This window comes from Drosophila eugracilis, unplaced genomic scaffold (assembly GCF_018153835.1).
Source record: "Drosophila eugracilis isolate 14026-0451.02 unplaced genomic scaffold, ASM1815383v1 contig_1765, whole genome shotgun sequence".
NCBI classification, from domain to species: domain Eukaryota; kingdom Metazoa; phylum Arthropoda; class Insecta; order Diptera; family Drosophilidae; genus Drosophila; species Drosophila eugracilis.
The window spans coordinates 5,351,734-5,370,820 of NW_024572605.1; the positions used below are offsets into that span (position 1 = coordinate 5,351,734).

The following is a 19,087-nucleotide window of genomic DNA, read 5'->3' on the forward strand; positions in this document are numbered from 1 at the left end:
CCGCGCATCAGCTGTGTTAGGCGACACCACAGGTTGGCAGCTCTACATTAACTTTCTCTTTCGGTCATAGACGTATTACCCATTTTGTAGGGGGATTCAACAAAAAAAAATATGTAACTTCTCGGGTGACAGTTATAATTTATATATATTATGGCTCGGTTTTGAATTGAAAACCAAAACGGAATTCCAATTAGTAGTATTAAAAATTATAATTGGTGAAAGGTTTACCTTGTTCCGTCTAAAGCTACGCCTATGCTTTTGGCATCTCGTTCACCTTGATCGCCATTAATTGTGTGAAATCTTTAAGAGAATGTCGAAGCCAACGTTGTACTACGCCCTGTTTAGCCCTCCGGCCAGAGCTTGTATCCTCATAGCCAAACTAATTGGTCTGGACTTGGACCTTAAGTAAGTCAACTCATTTTCATCCATAGTGGAAAGTAATGGCGCCTTTTAATTCTTTAGACCCGTTGATTTTGCCAAGAAGGAGCACCTCAGCGAAGAGTTTATTAAGGTTCGAGGGATCTCAAATCTAAAAGTTCGTTATGTAACAATGGTTCCTTATAGCTCAACCCACAGCATCAGATTCCGGTGTTCGTGGACAGTGATGGGGAGGTGTACGTCGACAGTCACGCCATCGTGTGTTTCCTGGTAGCCAAGTACGCTGGAAACGACCAGCTGTATCCGAAAGATTTAAAAAGGCGAGCCCACATCGACCATCGCATGCACTATGAGAACGGAGTTCTCTTTCAGGTGATCAAGGACATTGTGGCTCGAAACATTTACGGTGGAGAAGCAGAGTTCAACCCTCGATCTTTGACCCTCTGCCAAAACGCCTATGCCGATTTGGAGCACTTTTTGCAGAAAGGTAGCTTTGTTGTGGGAAACGAGCTGAGCGTGGCCGATGTGTCTATTCACACTACTTTGGTGACTTTGGATTTGCTTATACCAGTGGAGTTGGAGAAGTATCCACAGACCAATAATTGGATGGAGCGCATGAATAAGCTGTTGCCGGACAACGAAGAAATCAACCTTAACGGTGCACGGGCCCTGCAGACCCGCATTCGGAATTGCATGGCCGATAACAAAACCAAAAATCAGTAGATTGATCATTAATCACGAAATCTCCATTCTGACAAATTACCTTTAAGTGGTATATGGTATTACTCCAAATTATACTCAATCCTTACAGAGGAGGATATTAAACAATTGTCAGTAAAACTCAGTCGAAAACTGTAAAAGCCAATTATCTTGAGCCAGATATTTTTACTGGAATTTATTTTGTATTTTATTTGTAATTTGTTAGGCTAGTTGGCTTAAATTCATGCTACTCTAGATTCTTGTGTCTTTTGATTTGGAAGTCCAGTGTACAATATGTATATGTTAGCAACAGTTCCAATTCATGCAAATTGCTAAAACTTGCCACTAAACAGTTATTTACACAAACAAGCGTTTTACTTTGATCCTTTGCTGAACGGGGCCACTGAATATAACTAACTGACTATGGTTGACATACAATTTGGGTATTTAGGGTTTACTTTACTATCATCGGTCTCCTTATCCTTGATTCTGCCTATCTCTCCTAGCTATTTACAACACAATGTATTAATCACACTTATTTTGGTATCATATTTGAAGCGAGTTGTCCACACCAATGTCCCTCTAATCGAATGTTGTCCAGTTGTTCATCCCCTTTCCAGTGGTGAGCTGCTGAGGCTTCTCCGTTCCATTGGCGTTCAGGGTGAACTGATCCAGTCCGTACTTGCGGAGCAGCTCGAAATCGTCATCGGGCTTAGCGGCAATGGTGCTACGCTGGTTTTGCGACGGTGGATGCATCGGCGGCGTCCGTCCTGTTACCGCTGCTACTGTTGCCATGTGCTTTGGCGCGAAGTATGGGTAGAGCGGATTGCTGACGCTATTCGCCACCACACTGCTGTTGACGCCAGCGGGCAGTGTGCTGCACTTCTTACCAAATGCCTTGCTGAGCGGCGGTAGCGGACGAGCATTCTGATTCAGCGGATCGAAGTCCTCCAGGTCAAAGCTGGTGTTGTTGCTATCGCTCAGCGATATCAGATCGTTCATGCTGTCCTCCAGTGGCTGGTGCTGCTGCGGGTTGGGGAGGTACGGGTTGTTAGAAAGCTCTGGGAGTGAGTTTCTTGGACTCTACGGTGCTTATCGCAACTTATACGAAACATACATACATTCAACTCAAGTTACTTTAAAGCAGTTACAAGCATCTAAATACGATTGAAAACTACAATGAGTGCAGTAGAATAATGAACAGTGAAATGAATTTAAGAAAAAAAGCTGGATAAAAATATAATAAAGATCTTTAAACCACCGGAATCAAATTAAACGCCCTTTCGGGTAAGCAAATAAATTACAATGGGATACGATAATGAGCTAATGGTTGCAGGAAAAAGTTCGTTATGAATTCATGGTACTATTATCCTAAATGGAAGTAATTTATATAAAAGGTTAACTTTAGCTAGTAAATGGCGTTAGTTTAGATTCATGGAGAGACTACATGAGGGCCCTTTGATGAGTGTTAGTGTGATTTTGACTGGGAGACCACAACCAGGATGGGCTTAGTTATCTAACGTCGCAGCTGGTGTACCTCTCTCTTGGTCCGCGGTGTCGGAATAGGCGGATCGGAGACATTTAGGTGCGAGAACGTCGAAGCCGCCGTCACAAAGGATGCGCCCGAAGAGCAGGATGATGTGGCCGACGATGAAGATGCATTCGAGTTGCGAACTGAGTCGTTTCCGGTAGGCTCGTCTTCCCAGCAGTTGCGTTCCAGCTTGCTGATTTCTGCACTGACGGCTGCTGCTGTTGCTGCAACAATAGTATTCGAGCTGCCTTGCCTTCGGGGCGGAATCGGTGGAGATTGCACATCCGGAGGACTATCAAAGCTAGAATCAGCGGTGGGCAGTGGTTGGCGTGCTCTGGTTGGCGTAGAAGTGTGCCTCGGTGGCTTCGATTCCACATGAGGATGCGCGGCATAGGGATGGTTGTAGTAGGAGGCGGGCGTGGACTGCGGAGGCGGTGGTCGCGCTGGCGGTGCTGCTCCTCTCCTGTGCTCTGCGTTTGGCTTAAGCTGCGTGGGCCAATGGGCAATGGGCAATGCCGGGATGGGGGGTGGGTGCAAATGGAAGTCGAGTGTGATCGGTTATATCGGTGTGTTGGGTGTGGAGTGTGATGTTTTTGTGGGCATGACATGGGAGCAGACGATCGATCGATGGCGACATACAGTTGGACACAGACACGACACAGACAAGGAAACAAAAACAAGAAGAGCATGAGAACAACATAAATTCACAGCACATCAAGATGAGTGGTCGATTAAGCTTAGCGGCAAGCATGTGTACGGCTGCACTTTTGCTGTCCAATTATTGGAGCTGTTGCAGCCGAAGCTCGTACGCCCGCACCAGACTACTTACACTGCGGTCCACGGCCGGCGTCTTGAAGAGCGGATGGTTCTGTAGCTCCTGGGATAGGTTCATCTCCGACGATGAGCAGAGCGAGCTCGCTGAGCTAACAGCAGGAGACGCAGCGAGGTGATGACCATAATGACCACCAGCACTCGAACCGTACGCATGGCCATTCGGCTGAATGTGGCTGCTTGAGCTAGACATGGCCAGCGGTATGGGACCACGTCGCAAGAACTCCCTCTGCTCCCTGGCGCCGGTTCCACCGCTGCTGCTGCTTCCTGTGACGGAGGCAATCCCATCTAGCCGCTTGCTAGTCACTGGTGAACTGGGTGCCGAATGGTGTGCAGCTCCAATGGCTTTGCCACCGCGAACGTAACCTCCGCTGGCACCGTCCGGACGATCTGAGTGGTTCGGAGATCCCAGGCCAAAGTGAAAGTGAGTACCGCCAAACTGGTTGCCGTTCTCGCGGAGCTTTGTCTTGAATCCCTTGTAAGCTGTTTTCATGCCCCGTGAGCCTTCCTTTACCTGAGGGGATGTAAATCAAATTAGTCAAGTGATCTTCCACAACCTGAACAAATTAACAAAAGCGTACGCGGGAACAACACAGAAACGGGCATTAAACGGGGGGATTGGACCACTCACCGATTTGACGGCAGACTTTACAGCCGGATTAGTCTGCAATGGTTAGACAGACGCATGTTTTGGATCAGAAAACGATTGGTCAAACCGCAGCGAGAGCAGAAAGCACAGAGTAGTGTAGGATGAGCGATCCAAGCGGCATATGGAAGAGAGACACACAAGATACGAGCGAGACACGGTGTGAATGAGATGCGCAGAACAACCAGTGGGTTATTTAAGCTACGGCTAACTACGGCTTAATGACTACGATGACAAAGTTGATTTGGGTAATGGGTACTGAGGATCACGGGCAATGGGGCTTGACATGTTGTGTCGATGATTATAACCTGCGATTAAAAGGTGCGTTCTAAACGAAACCCAAGTTGAAGGCCATATATTGCAGTGTAGAATGTTAATACGTTAAGGGATTAGTTCAAAAGCAAAACTACAAGATATTTAGTAATTCGATCTACATTTGCGCTGGTAGCACTTGTCAAGAAAGTAGATTAAATGTTTGTTTACATATTTTTAAAATTACATATTAAATTTATCAAAGTTTCGAAAGAGAATTTCATTTTAAGCCAATGTGTTAGTATGAAAGCTTCTTGGAAGTTTAAGTACACGGGACCATCACCAATTCATCAAGGTTACTTATGCCTTTAGTCTGAATAAATAAAATTTCAATTGATTAATTTGGAAAACAAAAATGTTTAGAATTTGGTTGCACACCTAGAGGTGACAAAAAAGAAGAATAATAAACAATTGCTAACTAAACATAGAATGATAAATTATAAGATATAAATTGAGAATAAATTAACAAACATTTAGACGTTTCTTTTTTAGTTTATGGCAACATAAATTATTCGGTGCGGTTGCTTGTTAGGACGTTAAATAATTTGTTTGCATAAGAATAAGAAATAATTTGAACTAACATTGCAAATAAGGTGTGTGGGAATTTACATTCTACTCGTTTATATATTGGTATTTGGTTTTGGTGGATTTGGCATGGTTGGCAGTCTAAATATTGTTCTTGGCAAACAATCGCGACAAACTGCGCTTTCCCAAATACTGTGGAATAGATTAAATCAAATCAGATAAAAGAACATCATAAGGTGGGCAAAGGTGGTAAAAGTAAAACTTAAGAATACAGTGAGTTAGCGGGTCAGCGCAGAGAGAGGCGATAACGAAATGCAAGCCCTGTTCCCAGGTACCTTCCAAGCCAGGCAACTGAGGAGGATGATGGTGGTTTTTTTTAAGGCGGATGTGACACCATGAGGGTTAGGTTAAGAGTATTGGCCCAACGGTGATGGCCAGTGGGGTAGCCACAGCTTCCTCGGCTCACCTTGTCCTTCAGGTTCTTCATAATGGTGTAGTTTCGTCCGCGCTTCTTTTTTTCCGCATAGCGCACCGTCTCCAGCTCGAACTCGTCGGAGAAGCCGAGTCCGCTGTTGAGCATCTTCAGGCGATCATCGATGAACTGTGCAAAGATCTGCAGGTCCATCATTTTGGCAAGAAACGGGCGCAGATGCGCCGGCCGAGATTCGATGAATTTTTGGGAGTTGAAAGTCTTGCTGTTCTCATGGTACTCGACTGCGTCCCGATAGCCACCGATCAGTTGTACAAGAGCATTAAGAAAAATCTTCGAGATCCGGTCGCCGATGTGGTCATGTGTATGATTTAGATACTTTTTCAGCTGTGAGACAATCTCCGTCGGCAGATTGTGCACATCGTCGAATGGGCTTTCGAATATTTTCGTATCACAGTTCAGGATCACAACTTCACCAAGTTCATCGCTGGTCACCTGGTCGAGAAAGGAAATCATAAGTATTTTCTGGAACCTAAAGTTTTTTTGTTTTGTTTTGGAGCTTACAGTTTCGAGCACTGGTTCTGGCACACCAATCAGATATGGCATGGGCGCCCCCAGGTAGTCTTTGAACTCCCACGGCAGCACTGGTATAAAGATGTGCTGCCAGACCATAGGATATAGGAATGCATTCGCCGCTTGGATGCAGGAGGACAGTCGGTCCAGGTGTCTGGATGTGAAGATAATTCGACGCTCAGCCAGCATAGCAGCAAACACAGCAATCATCTCCTTGGGTTCCACGAAATTGTAATATAAATTCAAGTTGTGCTAAAACGAAACAGTTTTTTAACTTTCACATTATTTTAAAAAACTTGATAAAACTTACATTTTCCGGCATGCTGGGCAACTGAAACTGCAGTGGACGCTCAAAGGTAAAGTGCTGTTTAAAAGAGAGGAAATTGGATTAAAATTTATACATAACTAATCAAATACTATTCACTTACACTTTGCCCTGCGTTATAGAAAACTTTTAGACTACCACCACAGTCTGGTATCCCCTGGTTGTAGGCCTCGGACAGGAAGACGCGGAATCCATTGGAATCCGTACGCTTTAGCTCGGAGAGAATGGGTAGTAGTTTCAGGAAGGTGTCGTGCCACGGCAGGTAGGTTATAAGCACCATGGCCGTGTTCGTCCTGGGATCCTGCCGACAGAAGCCAAACCGCCATTTCGAATCGCCGGTGGTATGCACAAAGGAATATGTTTGCACCGAGGAGCTGAAAGTTCACGAAGAAAATATTATATGTTATATAAAATATGCAATAACTTTTAATAGGCTAACAACAGCTATGTTTCCAACGTAAGTTTAAAGTCAATTTGCCCTAGCCGCGGAATGTTTGGCCTTGCTCATCGTGCGTTGCCCAATGTTATGCATGATGAATTCGATGATGTTTGATTGAGCACCGGATAAAAATAAATATGTATACATAAATATATACTACACTTGCGGTCAACTGGATTGGTCTTACTGGTGTTAGAGAAATTATTTCTATATGTAATCAATGTTTCTGGTGAGCAACTAAATAAGGCTAGTTTTCTAAATATACAAAGTAGAAAGTTCAAATCGATTATTTTCCCCACAACTGTGGATGAGTACGAGCTACCACGAATTGCCCCAAGTGTACAATGCTCCATGAGTAATACCCCGAGTTCCTCTTGATTTTCAACTCATAGCCCACATAAATGTGATTTTTCGCACGACTTACGCTTTTTAGTCGTAAAGTGACGAAACAAGATGCCAACAAACTTGGCTAATGAATTCAGGGTTAATTATAAAAGCATACAAATCATTTAGATTTTTATTATTCTTTCCGCTCCACTTTCAGCGATTTTCCCAATGCCCAATTGAGAAATACCCTAACAAATACGTTAGTGTTCAAAGTTAATAGTAAACAACTTGTTTTGATATCCTGATTTCAAAATATTGTTTTACTTGGCCACTCATTGACAAATGATACTCTCCACCTTTTGGTGATTCAATCGTTTTACCTTTATGGTGGGAATTTTGGACAAAGGGGACTACTCTGAAGTCAACATGCCTAGTTTCTGCTTTCTTTCCATTTGTTTGATATTTTTCTTTTGCCTTTTATGCGACGCGCTGTCCGGATTAATTATTATTGTGTTGAAATCGCATTTAACAAATTAAATAAATCGCAATTTTGCAACAATGACGGCGCAGTCTCATTACTCGGGCACGTTTCCCATTGTGAGGCGATTTGCATATTGTTTGGCCTCAGCTTCGAATGCGTCTCTTTTTCTTTTCGCGCCTAGTTACATAAAGTCGTTAGATCTAAGTGTTTCGGATCGTGCCATTACTCAATTTAATATGCAAAGTCAGGCGGCGGACTACGCCGAATCCGCAGCTGATACCGCTGCTCCCAGAGCTCGAGGAAGTGGAGACAAAATGTGAAGTGTAAGGGAGGCTATCTTGGACGGTTGGGACGTTGACTTGGACTTGACTTTCTTTATCGCCCTTTCTGTGTCCGAATAAACAGCTGCGGTTAAGATAAATCAACTGTTTGCCCTTCCAACTTTACAAACTATCAAAATGTTTCGCACAACATTTTTTTTGTGCAAAGCTTTCATAAAAACGTACTTTTAAGCTAGTTAATTTATTTTTATTACAGACTTCGGCTAAGTGAAAATTTTTTCATTAGAAAATTTTATATTCATTCAATACTTTTCCATTTTTTTTTTTGTAGTCCTATTATTTTAACCTCTGCTGTCTATGAGTAAATGAAATCCCTGCTCGAATATAAACAACGGTGGCTGGCGTGGCTTCCAAGAAACGATAAGCTATGAGGTCAAACCAATTTTTGTCTAAAGCAAAAGTAGGTAATCTGGCAGACAAACTTAGAAATACCAACAACGAAAAGTTAATTAATCGCCAATAATGTTTTTCCCCAATGTTTTATCAAGTGATGAGTTAGCGGTGTAACACGGACAGCTGGCCAGATAAGCGAGAATGGGATGAGTCCGAGGGCACTCGCAAACATATGACTAAGCAGGTGGCCACCAAGGAGCCAATTGATACAGTTCCAGGTCATCCAGGAAATGCTAAGCGAATTGCGTCGAACAATGGCCATTGAATAATACAGTTCATTACGCGAACTCGCTGTGTAAACAAACACCGAAAGCGAAACAGCAACAGAAACAGAAACGGCACAACAGGTTATTCGTTTCATGGACAAGATATCTGTTGTTAGTTGGTGGAAGTGGTCGGGTCGAGTGGTGACTCATCAACGCCGGAACCCTCTTTATGTCTGTCTATGGACGATCGTTGGTTATTCGTCTGCGTCTGGCTAGCCTGTTAGTGTTGCATATTATTTATAAAACGGACGCCCCTCTGACTAATGCCATTTCCGGATCCTATAAATCAAAGACATTGCTGATCAGCATCACCAGCTTGATTGAAAAGTGCCCGTTCCTTTTTAATGTACGCTTTAAAAGTTTGGGGGAGTATTACTATCTGCTTTAGCTGGCATAAAACATTTTACTTTTTTAATGCTGACGTCGATTGTTTTTCAAAATAATTGTGTAAAAATGTGGTTGTTGTCGACTTATACTACTTTTGAGGGAATCTTGAAAGTATCATTTAATAGATCTTTTAGCGATATAGACCGAGAAATAAAAAACTCTTACCGGAAGTGAGGAGGATTAAATAATAATCCCCACTTGTATACGCACCTTAATGTTTCCCAGGGAAAGGCAAACGATGGGATGCCGGTAAGCACCTCCTGGTCGCGGAATCCCTCAGGAAAGCTCTCTACGATGACACCGGCGGGAGCCGCTGGGCCACCGCTTCTGGGACTCGTGCCTCTCTCCAATCCCGGCGTTGGCGAGACCTCGCACCAGAACTCGAAGAGCTTCTTCACGTCATTTCTGGGAAGGAGCGGGGAGATTGGCGATGACTCGTGGGAGTAAAAGTGCTGCGATAGTGACCAGTGGAGCGGAACGCCCACAGCAGCCACTAGCTGGAACTGGGCAGCATACTCACTTGATACGCGATCCCATTTCGAGGAGATCTAGCACATGTTTCTGTTTCGGTTAGTGGGGGATGTTCGTTTGACTTGTGTATTCAATCCGGGCTGCTAATACTGATTATGCTGACACAATACGGGTGTATGACCACCACTTTCCTCCTACTGCTCTTTGTCGCCACAGATTCGCGACGTCATTGGTTAGTGTTCGTTGTTCGCGGAATTTTCGCACCTGCTTGCTTTAATTTCGGGGCGGGAAGCACTGCTCACTAATTTTCTGGCATTTTTATTCCACAACAATAAATGTTTCACTTGGAACCCGCAGTTTTATGCAAGCAAATAGAACAAAAACACTTTTACAACAAAAATCGCGAACAATGTGACCGTCCTTTGTCTGTTAGAAAACCGTACTAACTGAAAATCCACTGGCTTATCCAAGTCTCAAACCACGTACTATTTAGTTCTCGCCTCAGTTTGGTCACACTGTAGTTGCACCGTTAGCGTCCCGCAAATGTGTTTATATTTTGGTAGTGTGCGCCCTGCATCATTTTTTCTAAGTTTCTTTGCATCCCAGAAGGTTTTTTTCAAGGTTCCTCTCTCGGCGGGCGTACAAAAAATGCATAATATTTTTTAAAAGGTTACATAAGTGCGTGTAACCGACGGACCAGCTTGCCTCAAAAAAGTTCCTGTATATATGTCTACGAACTACAATACGTAGTATACAATAGTTTCGATTCCGTCATACTTGGCACGGTAATTACCTGCACCCACTAAACTGGGGGAATCGATAGAACACCATTTTTACCGCCCACCACCCACTCACGCTCATTGTTTTGTTGCTGCACGTGATGACGCCGAGGAGAAGTCCGAAAGCCCGGGGTCAATCCAATAATTACTGATACTATCGCTCTGCGGGCATAGTTTCGATTTGTGTCACAACCCAGTCACAGATTTTTGAAGTCGCCTTGTCTAAATTTGTATTTATTCTTTTATTTCAACCTCTATTTTAAGGTAAGCACCCAAAAATTCTGGAACTTAATGCCAGGCAGCACAATTGGCAGAACCCCCGGACACAAATCCTCGTTTTAAGCACACCATACTAGTAGTCTTTAGATTAAAGTCGCCATGCTGTGCGCCCTTGTTCGTAGTCCATCCACTGGTCAGAAGGCCCTATATCGCTCCGTGACCGAGCTATTTGGCGCGGTTCACGATGTCCGTTGGCTGTCCGCCGGAAGAGGCGTCTATCAGCGGCAGCCCCAGTCACAGTTCCAGAACCCAACCCACCGTCAAGATCTGCTGTGAGTGAGCGATAAGCGCCGTAAACGAGCCAAGTGTACCTGAACCCGTTCCGTCCCGCCTGCACCCAATTAAGGGCGTGTGTCGTCTGCCTTTTGATACGGACGACCACTCGTTTAATCAAAATCCATGTGCATACATTACCGCGCGGCGATTAGATATGCCTTCTTGTACTTATTAGCCCAAAATAGCCCATTCATACCTTTAGCAAGTCGTGCCAGTCTGTAATTTCATTTCATTTTTGGCTTGTTCGCTATTTCAGCTCACTTTCCCGGCTAGCGGAGAGTTCAAAATTATCAGTGCGAAGCCTTCACTCGGAGCACGACGCCATGTTCTACTCGATGTACGCCTACCTATCCAACCTTCCACGCCTTCATGTTTTGGGCATGGCAGTGGTGGCCTATGTAGTTTATTACCTAATCCAGGTGGTCAAGGTGAGTGTAATGCCAATGATTGCATCACATCCGACGCGTGACTAATCATCAAATTGGGCTTATAATTACAGCGACCGATTATCGCTTGTTCGGACGGACCGTTCAAGCAATATCTTATTCGCAAGGTCCCAACGCTAGAGAACAAGTTCTGGCCTACCTTCTGGTGTGTGGAGAGCCGTGCCCAGACCGTTCTTGCGAGCCTGCTGCGCTCCAAGAGTCTACCTGGCGTTAACTACCGCCGTGAAATTCTGTCGTTAAAGGATGGTGGCGAGGTAGCACTGGACTGGATGGAAGAAGGCTGCGACGCCAGTTCTCCATGTATCATAATTTTACCAGGTCTGACCGGAGAGTCGCAAGCGGAGTACATCAAATGCCTGGTCTTCGCCGCCCAGCAGGCTGGAATGCGTGTGGTGGTATTCAACAACCGCGGACTCGGTGGCATAGAGCTTAAGACACCGCGCCTTTACTGTGCCGCCAATTGTGAAGATCTGTGTGAAGTTATTCAACATGTGCGCCGCACTTTGCCCGCACAGTGCAAGCTTGGAGCCACTGGAATCTCCATGGGTGGTTTGATTCTAGGAAATTATTTGGCCCGTAAGAGCGACGAGGCTAGGAACATTTTATCGGCGGCAAAGATTATATCGGTGCCTTGGGACGTTCACAAGGGCAGCGCAAGCATCGAGAAGCCCGTTATTAACAGCCTGCTCGGCCGCCATTTGGCTGGAAGCTTGTGTCGTACCTTGCGCAACCACCTTGACATATACAGAGATATTTACCAGGACTCTGACATCGACATTCAACGAATTCTGCGCTGTAAAACCATCAAAGAGTTCGACGAACTGTTCACGGCCAAGCAGTTCGGCTATGCCCATGTGAATGACTACTACTCGGATGCCACACTGCACAACAAACTGGATCACATCTCAGTGCCGCTGCTCTGCCTAAGTGCTGCCGATGATCCGTTCCAGCCACTGGATGCCATCCCCATCAAGGCGGCCAACCAGTGCACTCATGTGGCTATTGTGATTACTGCACGTGGTGGGCACATCGGGTTCCTCGAGGGTTGGTGGCCATCCACTAAAGACCAGTACATGGGTCGTCTGTTCACTGAATACTTCACCAAGGCGTTGTTTGACGAAGATGGGGAGTTCCAGCATACGGCCAATAAGATGCATGAACGATTTTTGGCCAAGCAAACAGTGGCCATGGCAGCCTCATCACCAGTGCTGCTTGCCAAGAAGTTAGACGCCGATCAGTTGGACCATAAGGTCAAGCTGATGTGAACGAGATGTGCTACTCTTGCTCAGTTTTTGTCCATTTAGGATTTCCAATTAAATACATAGATATTCGAAAATGTATTTCGATAGATTTCCGTGACCGAAGACTTTCGTACACATGTGATATGAAACGTTGAACAAAATCCAAAGTGTTGTTATACTCTAAGTCAGCGAACAGGGAACCAAATTGTCAGTTAATACGCATAGTTGCTTAAATTACTCTTAGAACGTGACATTAGTGACATATCAAGTTGAAATGGCTTTACAAATCGTAGTGTTAAATTCAAATAAAAAAAAAGATAACTATCTGACACAATGCAATAATCTTATATATTTTTACAAGTTCCGTATATATTTATAACTAATAAAAATACAACGCTTAATAAAGAGAAAAATAAAAACACTTTCACTGCATTATAAGGTAAATTTGACAAGCGAGACGTATGTTGGGCTTGGGGTATTCCACGAATCGTTTAAAGGGCTCCGGGATTACCCACACATAAAAACCAGGTTCCTACAGCTAAAATACCAATTGCGAGTTGCCTAAATAGGCTTGTACAGCAGTGTGGTCACGTACTTCTTGCGATAACGATGTGTGGCACTCAGGACCATGACGCCATCCTTGATGGACAGTGCGTACAAGTGGTTCAGCATCACATGGTTTGGTTCTGGCAGCAGAGTGGGTTCGCACTGGAAAAAAAAATTTTTCGTTAAAGAAGCCAACTCTCGATATACATGGAAATACCCACAGAGAGCGGTGTATCCTTGTTCAGGATGACCTGCAGCAAGTGAGGCGGCAGAACCGGTGGACCTGATACCTTCTCCCAGGGCTTAGCCTGGGGCACCTCCTGAGAGTACTCTTTCTCCGCGTAGTTTGTCACGTTCTCGCTGTCTTTGGCCAGGGCCTGGAACACTTCGAAATCGGATTCTCGCACGGACACCAGATTATTTCTTTGTCCCTCGTCGTTCTCAACGCTTTTCTGAAATCGCAAAACCATGAGCAATAATTAATTTTTTGTAATTAAAGCTGTGTAAGCAGTGACGTAAGTAATAATTCCTAGCCCCTTAGATGCCTGCCATTAATGGGCAAGAACCCAAATACAATTCCATGATTCTGTTGGTTTTAATAAAACTGATGCAATTAAATTGCGGCATAAGCGATAAAATAGAAATTGGGTGGACTATTCGATGTATTAAGTTCTAGGGGGTATCTGGTTTCTTCTTATTTGGGTTTAATAACTTATATGAAATATGGCCGTTGATAGGATAAATATACACATTCATATTAATTTTCTTTTTGTTGAGATAAACAAACATATTATCGTTCGCACAGCGAAATTAGGTATCGTAATGAAACTAGGCTAAATATTTTCTTTGAGTAGAAAGTTTAGTTAGTTTGCGCTGGCTTAATTGAATTTTTATGAAATGTTTATAAAGGATGATGACTTGATTAAAGTATAAAGTTAGACAATTGTATAAGAAGGGTTTCCCCAAACTGTAATCTATAATAATAAATCTCTGCTTGATAACAACTAAAACTAATTAATTGTTTCCGTTTTTAATAATCTAAAAAGAGTTTTATCTCGAAAATCCCACTTAGCAAACCACTTTGAAAGGGTTCCCGAAAATAGCTAAATCTGGCTGGATGAGCATCTCTGAACCCAATTGAAATCCACTACTGATTACTGGGGAGAGTTCGTTTTGTTTACGATGATTACACAACCCGCGGGCGAAAATCGGTAACTGCGTCATTCGGGCGCCCGAATCGTAAACACTGCCCATGAAAAGGGTACTATATTGATTTTCCGCCCAACTGACCAGCTTGGGATCGTGCTTCCATTCGCCGTCCACGCAGAATTTGTACTGATGGTCGCCTTCCGGCAGATCGATTATGGTCACAAAGTTCTGGTGACTCCTGACCATTGTGATTGGTTTCCAGTTCGAAAAGGTGCCCGAGATGGTAACATTCTTGCCGCCGCCATCCCACCGGAGTACGGTAGGCAGAGCAGTCTTTCGGATGTCATCCTCTTCGCCGAGTAACTGTGATCCCGTCGCTGGCTCCGTTCCTGTCTCTTCCTCCTCGTTGTTATCCATGCTGGACTGTTCTCGCGGAACAGCTGATGCCGAGTCGTCGGTGGTGCCGCGTCTAGTTGATCCAGTTCCAGTTCCCGTGTAGTACGGGTCGTCGTCTTCTTGCGACGAACCCTCGTTCAAGACTGCCGTATGTTTTTTGTCGAACGAGAAAGCTTGGCCTCCGACACCTCCACCTCCCGCCGCCCCCGTTGCCCCACCCAATGCTGCTGCGCCAGCACTGCCACCCTGTACCGCTCCCCCTCCCGAACCAACTACTCCAGCTCCTCCACCAACAACCGAATCGCGGAAATGTGCGGGAGAGCTCGGCGTGGACAAGTCGGTAGACTTATGACGCTCGCGTTGCATGTGCACGGTGGAGCTGGCGTTACCCATGTTTATTGCCGTTCTCACTCGCTCTTCGGCAGGTCACGGACCGAGTTTAAAGATTTGCGTTTGGGTTTGGGTTCTATGGCCCCCCTTTGTTTTGGCACTGCGTTTTCTTGTTTATAAGTCTAGTGTTTCTCGTTGCTCTAATCAAATCACTTGTCACGGCTTGCAGTCTGTTTGTTATATTTGGCATTCAGTGTGCAGAAAACTGCATTATTTAATCATTTGTTTCGTAGAAAAATGGCTAATTTTAAACAATTTACATATATACAGTTCCAATTGGCGAGAACCTATGCAGAGTTGCATTTCTCGGGGGAGGGGATTCAAAACAAAGAAGCTATCGGGCGATAATATAGCTTTGTCCGCCCTGGTTGTAACAGCTGCTACAGTTATCGGTGCTGCCACTGGCTTTGAAATTACTTTAAAAATAAGGGATAGAAATTTGTTAATAATATTACTTTAAAAGAAAATTTGTTTTGTATTCATTTAATTGTTTTAAAAATTTTATTGTGCTGCATTTGTCAGATTTTTTTTACAAAGTTAAAATACAAAATGCCAAAAAATTACCTCTACTGATCATATCAATACAATTAATAGATTGCCTTTTTCTATTGAATTTAAGGCAGACAGTTAACTATATAGATATCACTCATATTTTAATTAGGTCAATGAATCATTTTGTTTACTATCAATATAGGAATTCAAGAGAATTTGTGGGTGAATGAATGAAGTTTTTAAAAATAGCGTATCAAATCTAAAAATAGAGTGATTATAAAGTCGCATATTCCCTTGTAAGTGCGTAAAAACAAGCATTACAACAGAGGAAAAGCCAAAGGTACAAAGTCCACTACAAACAATCAAGATGCATCAGCACAACAAAAAAGTAGAGAATGACGAGAAAAGAGAAGACAGAAAAATAAAACAAAGAGCGAGGGCGGAAGTTCGATGGCAAGGCTACTCTGTGATGAACTATGTAGAACGTAAATTTAGCTGCCAAAGCAGATGCAACCAAAAAACAGACCAAACAGACGAATTACTGAAAAGAAACGATGATCAAAACAAACTAGAAAAACCGCCTCGAAAAGTCAGGTCTGAATACTAGAAATCAGACGCTTTCCAGACAGTGGAAACAATACCCAAACAAACTCGAGGAAAACACATATGTGTACAATGCTATAGCAAACATACATACTTATGTATACACTTTGGAAAAATTAAGCGATTTAAAATTATACTTTCAAATACTAACAGTATTTATATAAACCTTATTAAATAATGTGACAAATTTTTCAAAGATCAAAAGATTTATGGTTTTCATTATTAATATTATAGGCATATTAATATTTTTGAAATCGTCGTTTTTTTTTTTTGAAAATCAAAATTTACACAATTTCTTTCGGCGTATAAATGGTGTTTTGTATGGGTGCCTGCGTGGTAGACACTCACACTCGTACAAACCCGACGCCTTCGCATTTCAAATTGATTAAAACTAAAAACACTCGATGCCGATGTGAAGCCGTGCCTTGTTTCGTTTTCAGTGCGATCGCAGACATTGTGCAAAACGGTTCACAGTTCTCTCCTCGCGACTGGAAGTGATCTGTTATATTTTGTGGGAGTGCACTGAGAAAGAAGTCGGGAATATCGGTGTCAAATTGATTGGGATTCATTAAACTTGCAACAGAGTCAAACATTTTAATCACGACGCAAGTGGCAAGCGCGCAATTGAGGTAGGTCTTGGTTGTATAGTTGACCTCGCCCGGTTATCAGTCCCGCATACCCAATACTACTTTCTTCATATCGATGTGTTTCCAAGGCCCTCCACCTCCTCTTATCGTGCCACGTCCGACTAACCAACTAGTTAATCTAAGCAAACGAGAACCCAAACAACTTAAATATTTATTTCCCATGGCTCCCGAGGGCGGCGCGTGTTCCCATCGATTCCTGACCAGAAGATTATCAGCTTAGTCAGTGAACTGTTTTGAACTGCTAATTGATAATATGTATGCGGCAACACCTATATATTTAGATTGGCATGCGATTTAACTCGAAACTACGACGCACTTGCCACTTACCTGCAATTTTATCAAAGTTTGTTTGAACAGCCAAAGTAAATGAAAAATAACTTGCTATATATATGTACATTCATATACTCTTTTCGAATGGAGAACAAAAGACCCCACTACCACTTTCTTGAAAAAAAAAAAAACAGAAATAAGCAAACAGAAACCTTCAAGATGGCCACCCCACCTGGAGCAGATACGATAATATTAAATGTATACCATATTGCCTTATCAATAACTTGACTTGTTTTCTAACTGCACCTTAAATTAATTCAATATACATAGATCGTATGACAGCCAAAAAAAAAAAATCCCACACTGGGAAACAACTTGGTGGGCACGAGCCCACCGAAAAACAAGATTTCAGTCAAAATAAATAAATTATGGTGTCTTCATCTATATATTTTTAGCTTTATCAATTTCGGGCGTTTCTTCGGAGGCTCGACAAATATACACAGCCAATCGGAACGAGACTCGCAGCGAGGGTCGCAACATGGATAGCGTCAAGTCGTTCTTCGCCGGTTCCAACAAAGATGGAAACCTGACCAATAATCAACAGTCAAATGTACCTGGATCATCCATTAGCAGCCGTTGGGGTCGGAGCTGGAGCACCAGCTCCCAGCAGACGGATCCTGAACCAGGATCCTCCAACTCTCCGGCCAGCAAGAGCGGAAATCCCTGCGATGTCAAGCGCAAGGATAGTGATAACTACTTTTACATTATGTAAGTTGTTTTTATTTTTAGAATTTTGTATAATGAATTGCCGAAGTCTACTCTTAAGAGTTTAGATAAGATAGAACCTAGGGAACTTACATCTGGTTGGTCTCCTGGGGGTAAAGTCCACTAGTTTTATTTCTTATAAGGGTGTAATATCATATATAACTTATTTATATTCTTTTTTATTATATTCTTTCTTTAAAAAGATGTATATTATTTTCCAGCAACATATTTCCCGATAGTCCAAAAACATTCAGAGTCTAGAGTTCAATTCCTAGATGATTATCATCTTTCAGACTTTTATTTCCAATAATATATGTATGTAATTTTGCTTTAAAACATACATACATACATATGTGTCTGGTTGTGTTTCATTAAAAATGTTATTGCCTAGTAATTTATTCGGCAAAGTTACTGGTAAAACTAATACTACCAAATCCTAGCTTCCTTTCTAAGAAAAGAATGATAACCTCAGGAGACTTTATGTTGTATATAGGAAGTAAATATAATAGTTGATCCATGACCCTTGGAGTTGTTTAATGAACAACACAGTTTTACGATTGTACGTGGATATCTATATTCGTATCTTTGTCTTTCTTTCCCATTCTTTGGTTTTCTACCTTTTATTACTATTTTTGAGTAGCTCTCAAGAGGTTTTTATTTCCTGTGCTTGTTTATTATTTTGTTTACTTGGTTCTAGGGAATAATTTGATTATCTTAGAGCCGCCTTATCAGTCATTGCACATGAAGACCCATGGGTAAATTGTATTTAGTAACTGCATTTATTTCGGATCCCTGATATTCAGTTCAATGCCTGCAATTTTCGATTACGACAGGGGTTAAGCTCTATCAATGTGATTAATTAAATGTCAAAAGACTGTAAACGAACGTTCTCTAGAGTCTGGCAAACCAGTTTGTGCGGTCATAGATTCGTAAGCTCACCTTGAGCGCTGTTCGGCTTAAGTTGGCTCAAAGTTCTGAGCGAGATAGCCTGATATTTGGAGGGGATCTGGACTGGAACTGCATAACCAGTTAAGAATCAGTTTCGAATCAACTGCCGCTGCGAACAGCTGAGAAAGTCCCGTATTTAGAATGTGAGTGGTCGGGGATAGCCCCCAAAATAACTAATCTGGGCGTGGGCCTTGCCAGGTGGTAGACTCATACGTATAAAGTGCGTGATTCAGTGGACCAGCTGGGCAGTTACCATTGGGCATTCCGACTCTCAGCACGCAGTAAGATCCGCAATCGCGGTTATAGTTACCAAACAACAACTGATGCAATACCATCTCTTGTTTCGTCTCGTTTTAGGTGGCGCGCTTGAAGATTACCAGACGATTGTGGATCGGAGCATCAGTCGGATGAGTCGTGATCCATATCTAAAGTGACCTGCAGCTATATATGTATCTGTAACCCTATTAGGAACATCGGAGCGCTAACGTCAACAACAGCCTTTTGC

General features: G+C 43.1%; 5 protein-coding genes across 13 annotated transcripts; 3 read left to right on the top strand and 2 right to left on the bottom strand.

The window, feature by feature from the left end:
• The first annotated feature begins 252 nt into the window (after positions 1 to 252).
• LOC108104565 (glutathione S-transferase 1) lies at positions 253 to 1,238 on the top strand. Its single transcript, XM_017210712.2, has 3 exons — positions 253 to 405; positions 463 to 511; positions 565 to 1,238. Exons 1-3 carry the CDS (start codon positions 311 to 313, stop codon positions 1,099 to 1,101), a joined length of 681 nt encoding a protein of 226 aa, XP_017066201.1. The 5' UTR covers positions 253 to 310; the 3' UTR covers positions 1,102 to 1,238.
• A 5-nt stretch (positions 1,239 to 1,243) lies between these two features.
• On the bottom strand, positions 1,244 to 9,774 carry LOC108104564 (DENN domain-containing protein 1A). 6 transcript variants are annotated; one of them, XM_017210708.1, is made up of 10 exons: positions 9,405 to 9,774; positions 9,095 to 9,289; positions 6,354 to 6,624; positions 6,236 to 6,289; positions 5,917 to 6,177; positions 5,389 to 5,847; positions 4,071 to 4,103; positions 3,438 to 3,953; positions 2,615 to 3,094; positions 1,244 to 2,100 (listed from the first exon to the last, which is right to left on the bottom strand). In XM_017210708.1, exons 1-10 carry the CDS (start codon positions 9,419 to 9,421, stop codon positions 1,660 to 1,662), a joined length of 2,727 nt encoding a protein of 908 aa, XP_017066197.1. In that variant the 5' UTR covers positions 9,422 to 9,774; the 3' UTR covers positions 1,244 to 1,659. The 6 variants fall into 6 exon arrangements, 5 of the variants coding, with proteins under 5 accessions (XP_017066197.1, XP_017066196.1, XP_017066198.1 ...); XM_017210707.1 differs by having other exon boundaries at positions 1,244 to 2,103; XM_017210709.1 differs by lacking the exon at positions 4,071 to 4,103 and having other exon boundaries at positions 1,244 to 2,103.
• Positions 9,775 to 9,859: 85 nt separating this feature from the next.
• On the top strand, positions 9,860 to 12,710 carry LOC108104574 (phospholipase ABHD3). 4 transcript variants are annotated; one of them, XM_017210728.2, is made up of 4 exons: positions 9,860 to 9,914; positions 10,399 to 10,685; positions 10,946 to 11,117; positions 11,189 to 12,710. In XM_017210728.2, exons 2-4 carry the CDS (start codon positions 10,513 to 10,515, stop codon positions 12,398 to 12,400), a joined length of 1,557 nt encoding a protein of 518 aa, XP_017066217.1. In that variant the 5' UTR covers positions 9,860 to 9,914; positions 10,399 to 10,512; the 3' UTR covers positions 12,401 to 12,710. The 4 variants fall into 4 exon arrangements, with proteins under 4 accessions (XP_017066217.1, XP_017066216.1, XP_017066219.1 ...); XM_017210727.2 differs by having other exon boundaries at positions 9,871 to 10,140; XM_017210730.2 differs by lacking the exon at positions 10,399 to 10,685 and having other exon boundaries at positions 9,871 to 10,398.
• On the bottom strand, positions 12,703 to 15,175 carry LOC108104575 (5'-AMP-activated protein kinase subunit beta-1). Its single transcript, XM_017210731.1, has 3 exons — positions 14,213 to 15,175; positions 13,144 to 13,374; positions 12,703 to 13,084 (listed from the first exon to the last, which is right to left on the bottom strand). Exons 1-3 carry the CDS (start codon positions 14,858 to 14,860, stop codon positions 12,938 to 12,940), a joined length of 1,026 nt encoding a protein of 341 aa, XP_017066220.1. The 5' UTR covers positions 14,861 to 15,175; the 3' UTR covers positions 12,703 to 12,937.
• Positions 15,176 to 16,365: 1,190 nt separating this feature from the next.
• Positions 16,366 to 19,049, top strand: LOC108104553. Its single transcript, XM_017210695.2, has 3 exons — positions 16,366 to 16,581; positions 17,325 to 17,637; positions 18,940 to 19,049. Exons 2-3 carry the CDS (start codon positions 17,408 to 17,410, stop codon positions 18,950 to 18,952), a joined length of 243 nt encoding a protein of 80 aa, XP_017066184.1. The 5' UTR covers positions 16,366 to 16,581; positions 17,325 to 17,407; the 3' UTR covers positions 18,953 to 19,049.
• Positions 19,050 to 19,087: the final 38 nt, after the last annotated feature.

Bases quoted from the DNA above. Each gene is read 5' to 3' on its own strand.
- LOC108104574 (XM_017210728.2), top strand. From the start codon at position 10,513: ATGCTGTGCGCCCTTGTTCGTAGTCCATCCACTGGTCAGAAGGCCCTA. The intron at 10,686-10,945 runs GTGAGTGAGCGA...TCGCTATTTCAG, and splicing joins ACCCACCGTCAAGATCTGCT to CTCACTTTCCCGGCTAGCGG. The intron at 11,118-11,188 runs GTGAGTGTAATG...TTATAATTACAG, and splicing joins ACCTAATCCAGGTGGTCAAG to CGACCGATTATCGCTTGTTC.
- LOC108104575 (XM_017210731.1), bottom strand. From the start codon at position 14,860: ATGGGTAACGCCAGCTCCACCGTGCACATGCAACGCGAGCGTCATAAG. The intron at 13,375-14,212 runs GTCAGTTGGGCG...TTGCGATTTCAG, and splicing joins GGAAGCACGATCCCAAGCTG to AAAAGCGTTGAGAACGACGA. The intron at 13,085-13,143 runs GTGGGTATTTCC...TTTTTTTTCCAG, and splicing joins ACAAGGATACACCGCTCTCT to TGCGAACCCACTCTGCTGCC.
- LOC108104565 (XM_017210712.2), top strand. From the start codon at position 311: ATGTCGAAGCCAACGTTGTACTACGCCCTGTTTAGCCCTCCGGCCAGA. The intron at 406-462 runs GTAAGTCAACTC...TTAATTCTTTAG, and splicing joins GGTCTGGACTTGGACCTTAA to ACCCGTTGATTTTGCCAAGA. The intron at 512-564 runs GTTCGAGGGATC...GGTTCCTTATAG, and splicing joins TCAGCGAAGAGTTTATTAAG to CTCAACCCACAGCATCAGAT.
- LOC108104564 (XM_017210707.1), bottom strand. The intron at 5,848-5,916 runs GTAAGCTCCAAA...TTTCTCGACCAG, and splicing joins CAGAACCAGTGCTCGAAACT to GTGACCAGCGATGAACTTGG. The intron at 2,104-2,614 runs GTACACCAGCTG...CCCAACCCGCAG, and splicing joins CACCGCGGACCAAGAGAGAG to CAGCACCAGCCACTGGAGGA.
- LOC108104553 (XM_017210695.2), top strand. From the start codon at position 17,408: ATGGATAGCGTCAAGTCGTTCTTCGCCGGTTCCAACAAAGATGGAAAC.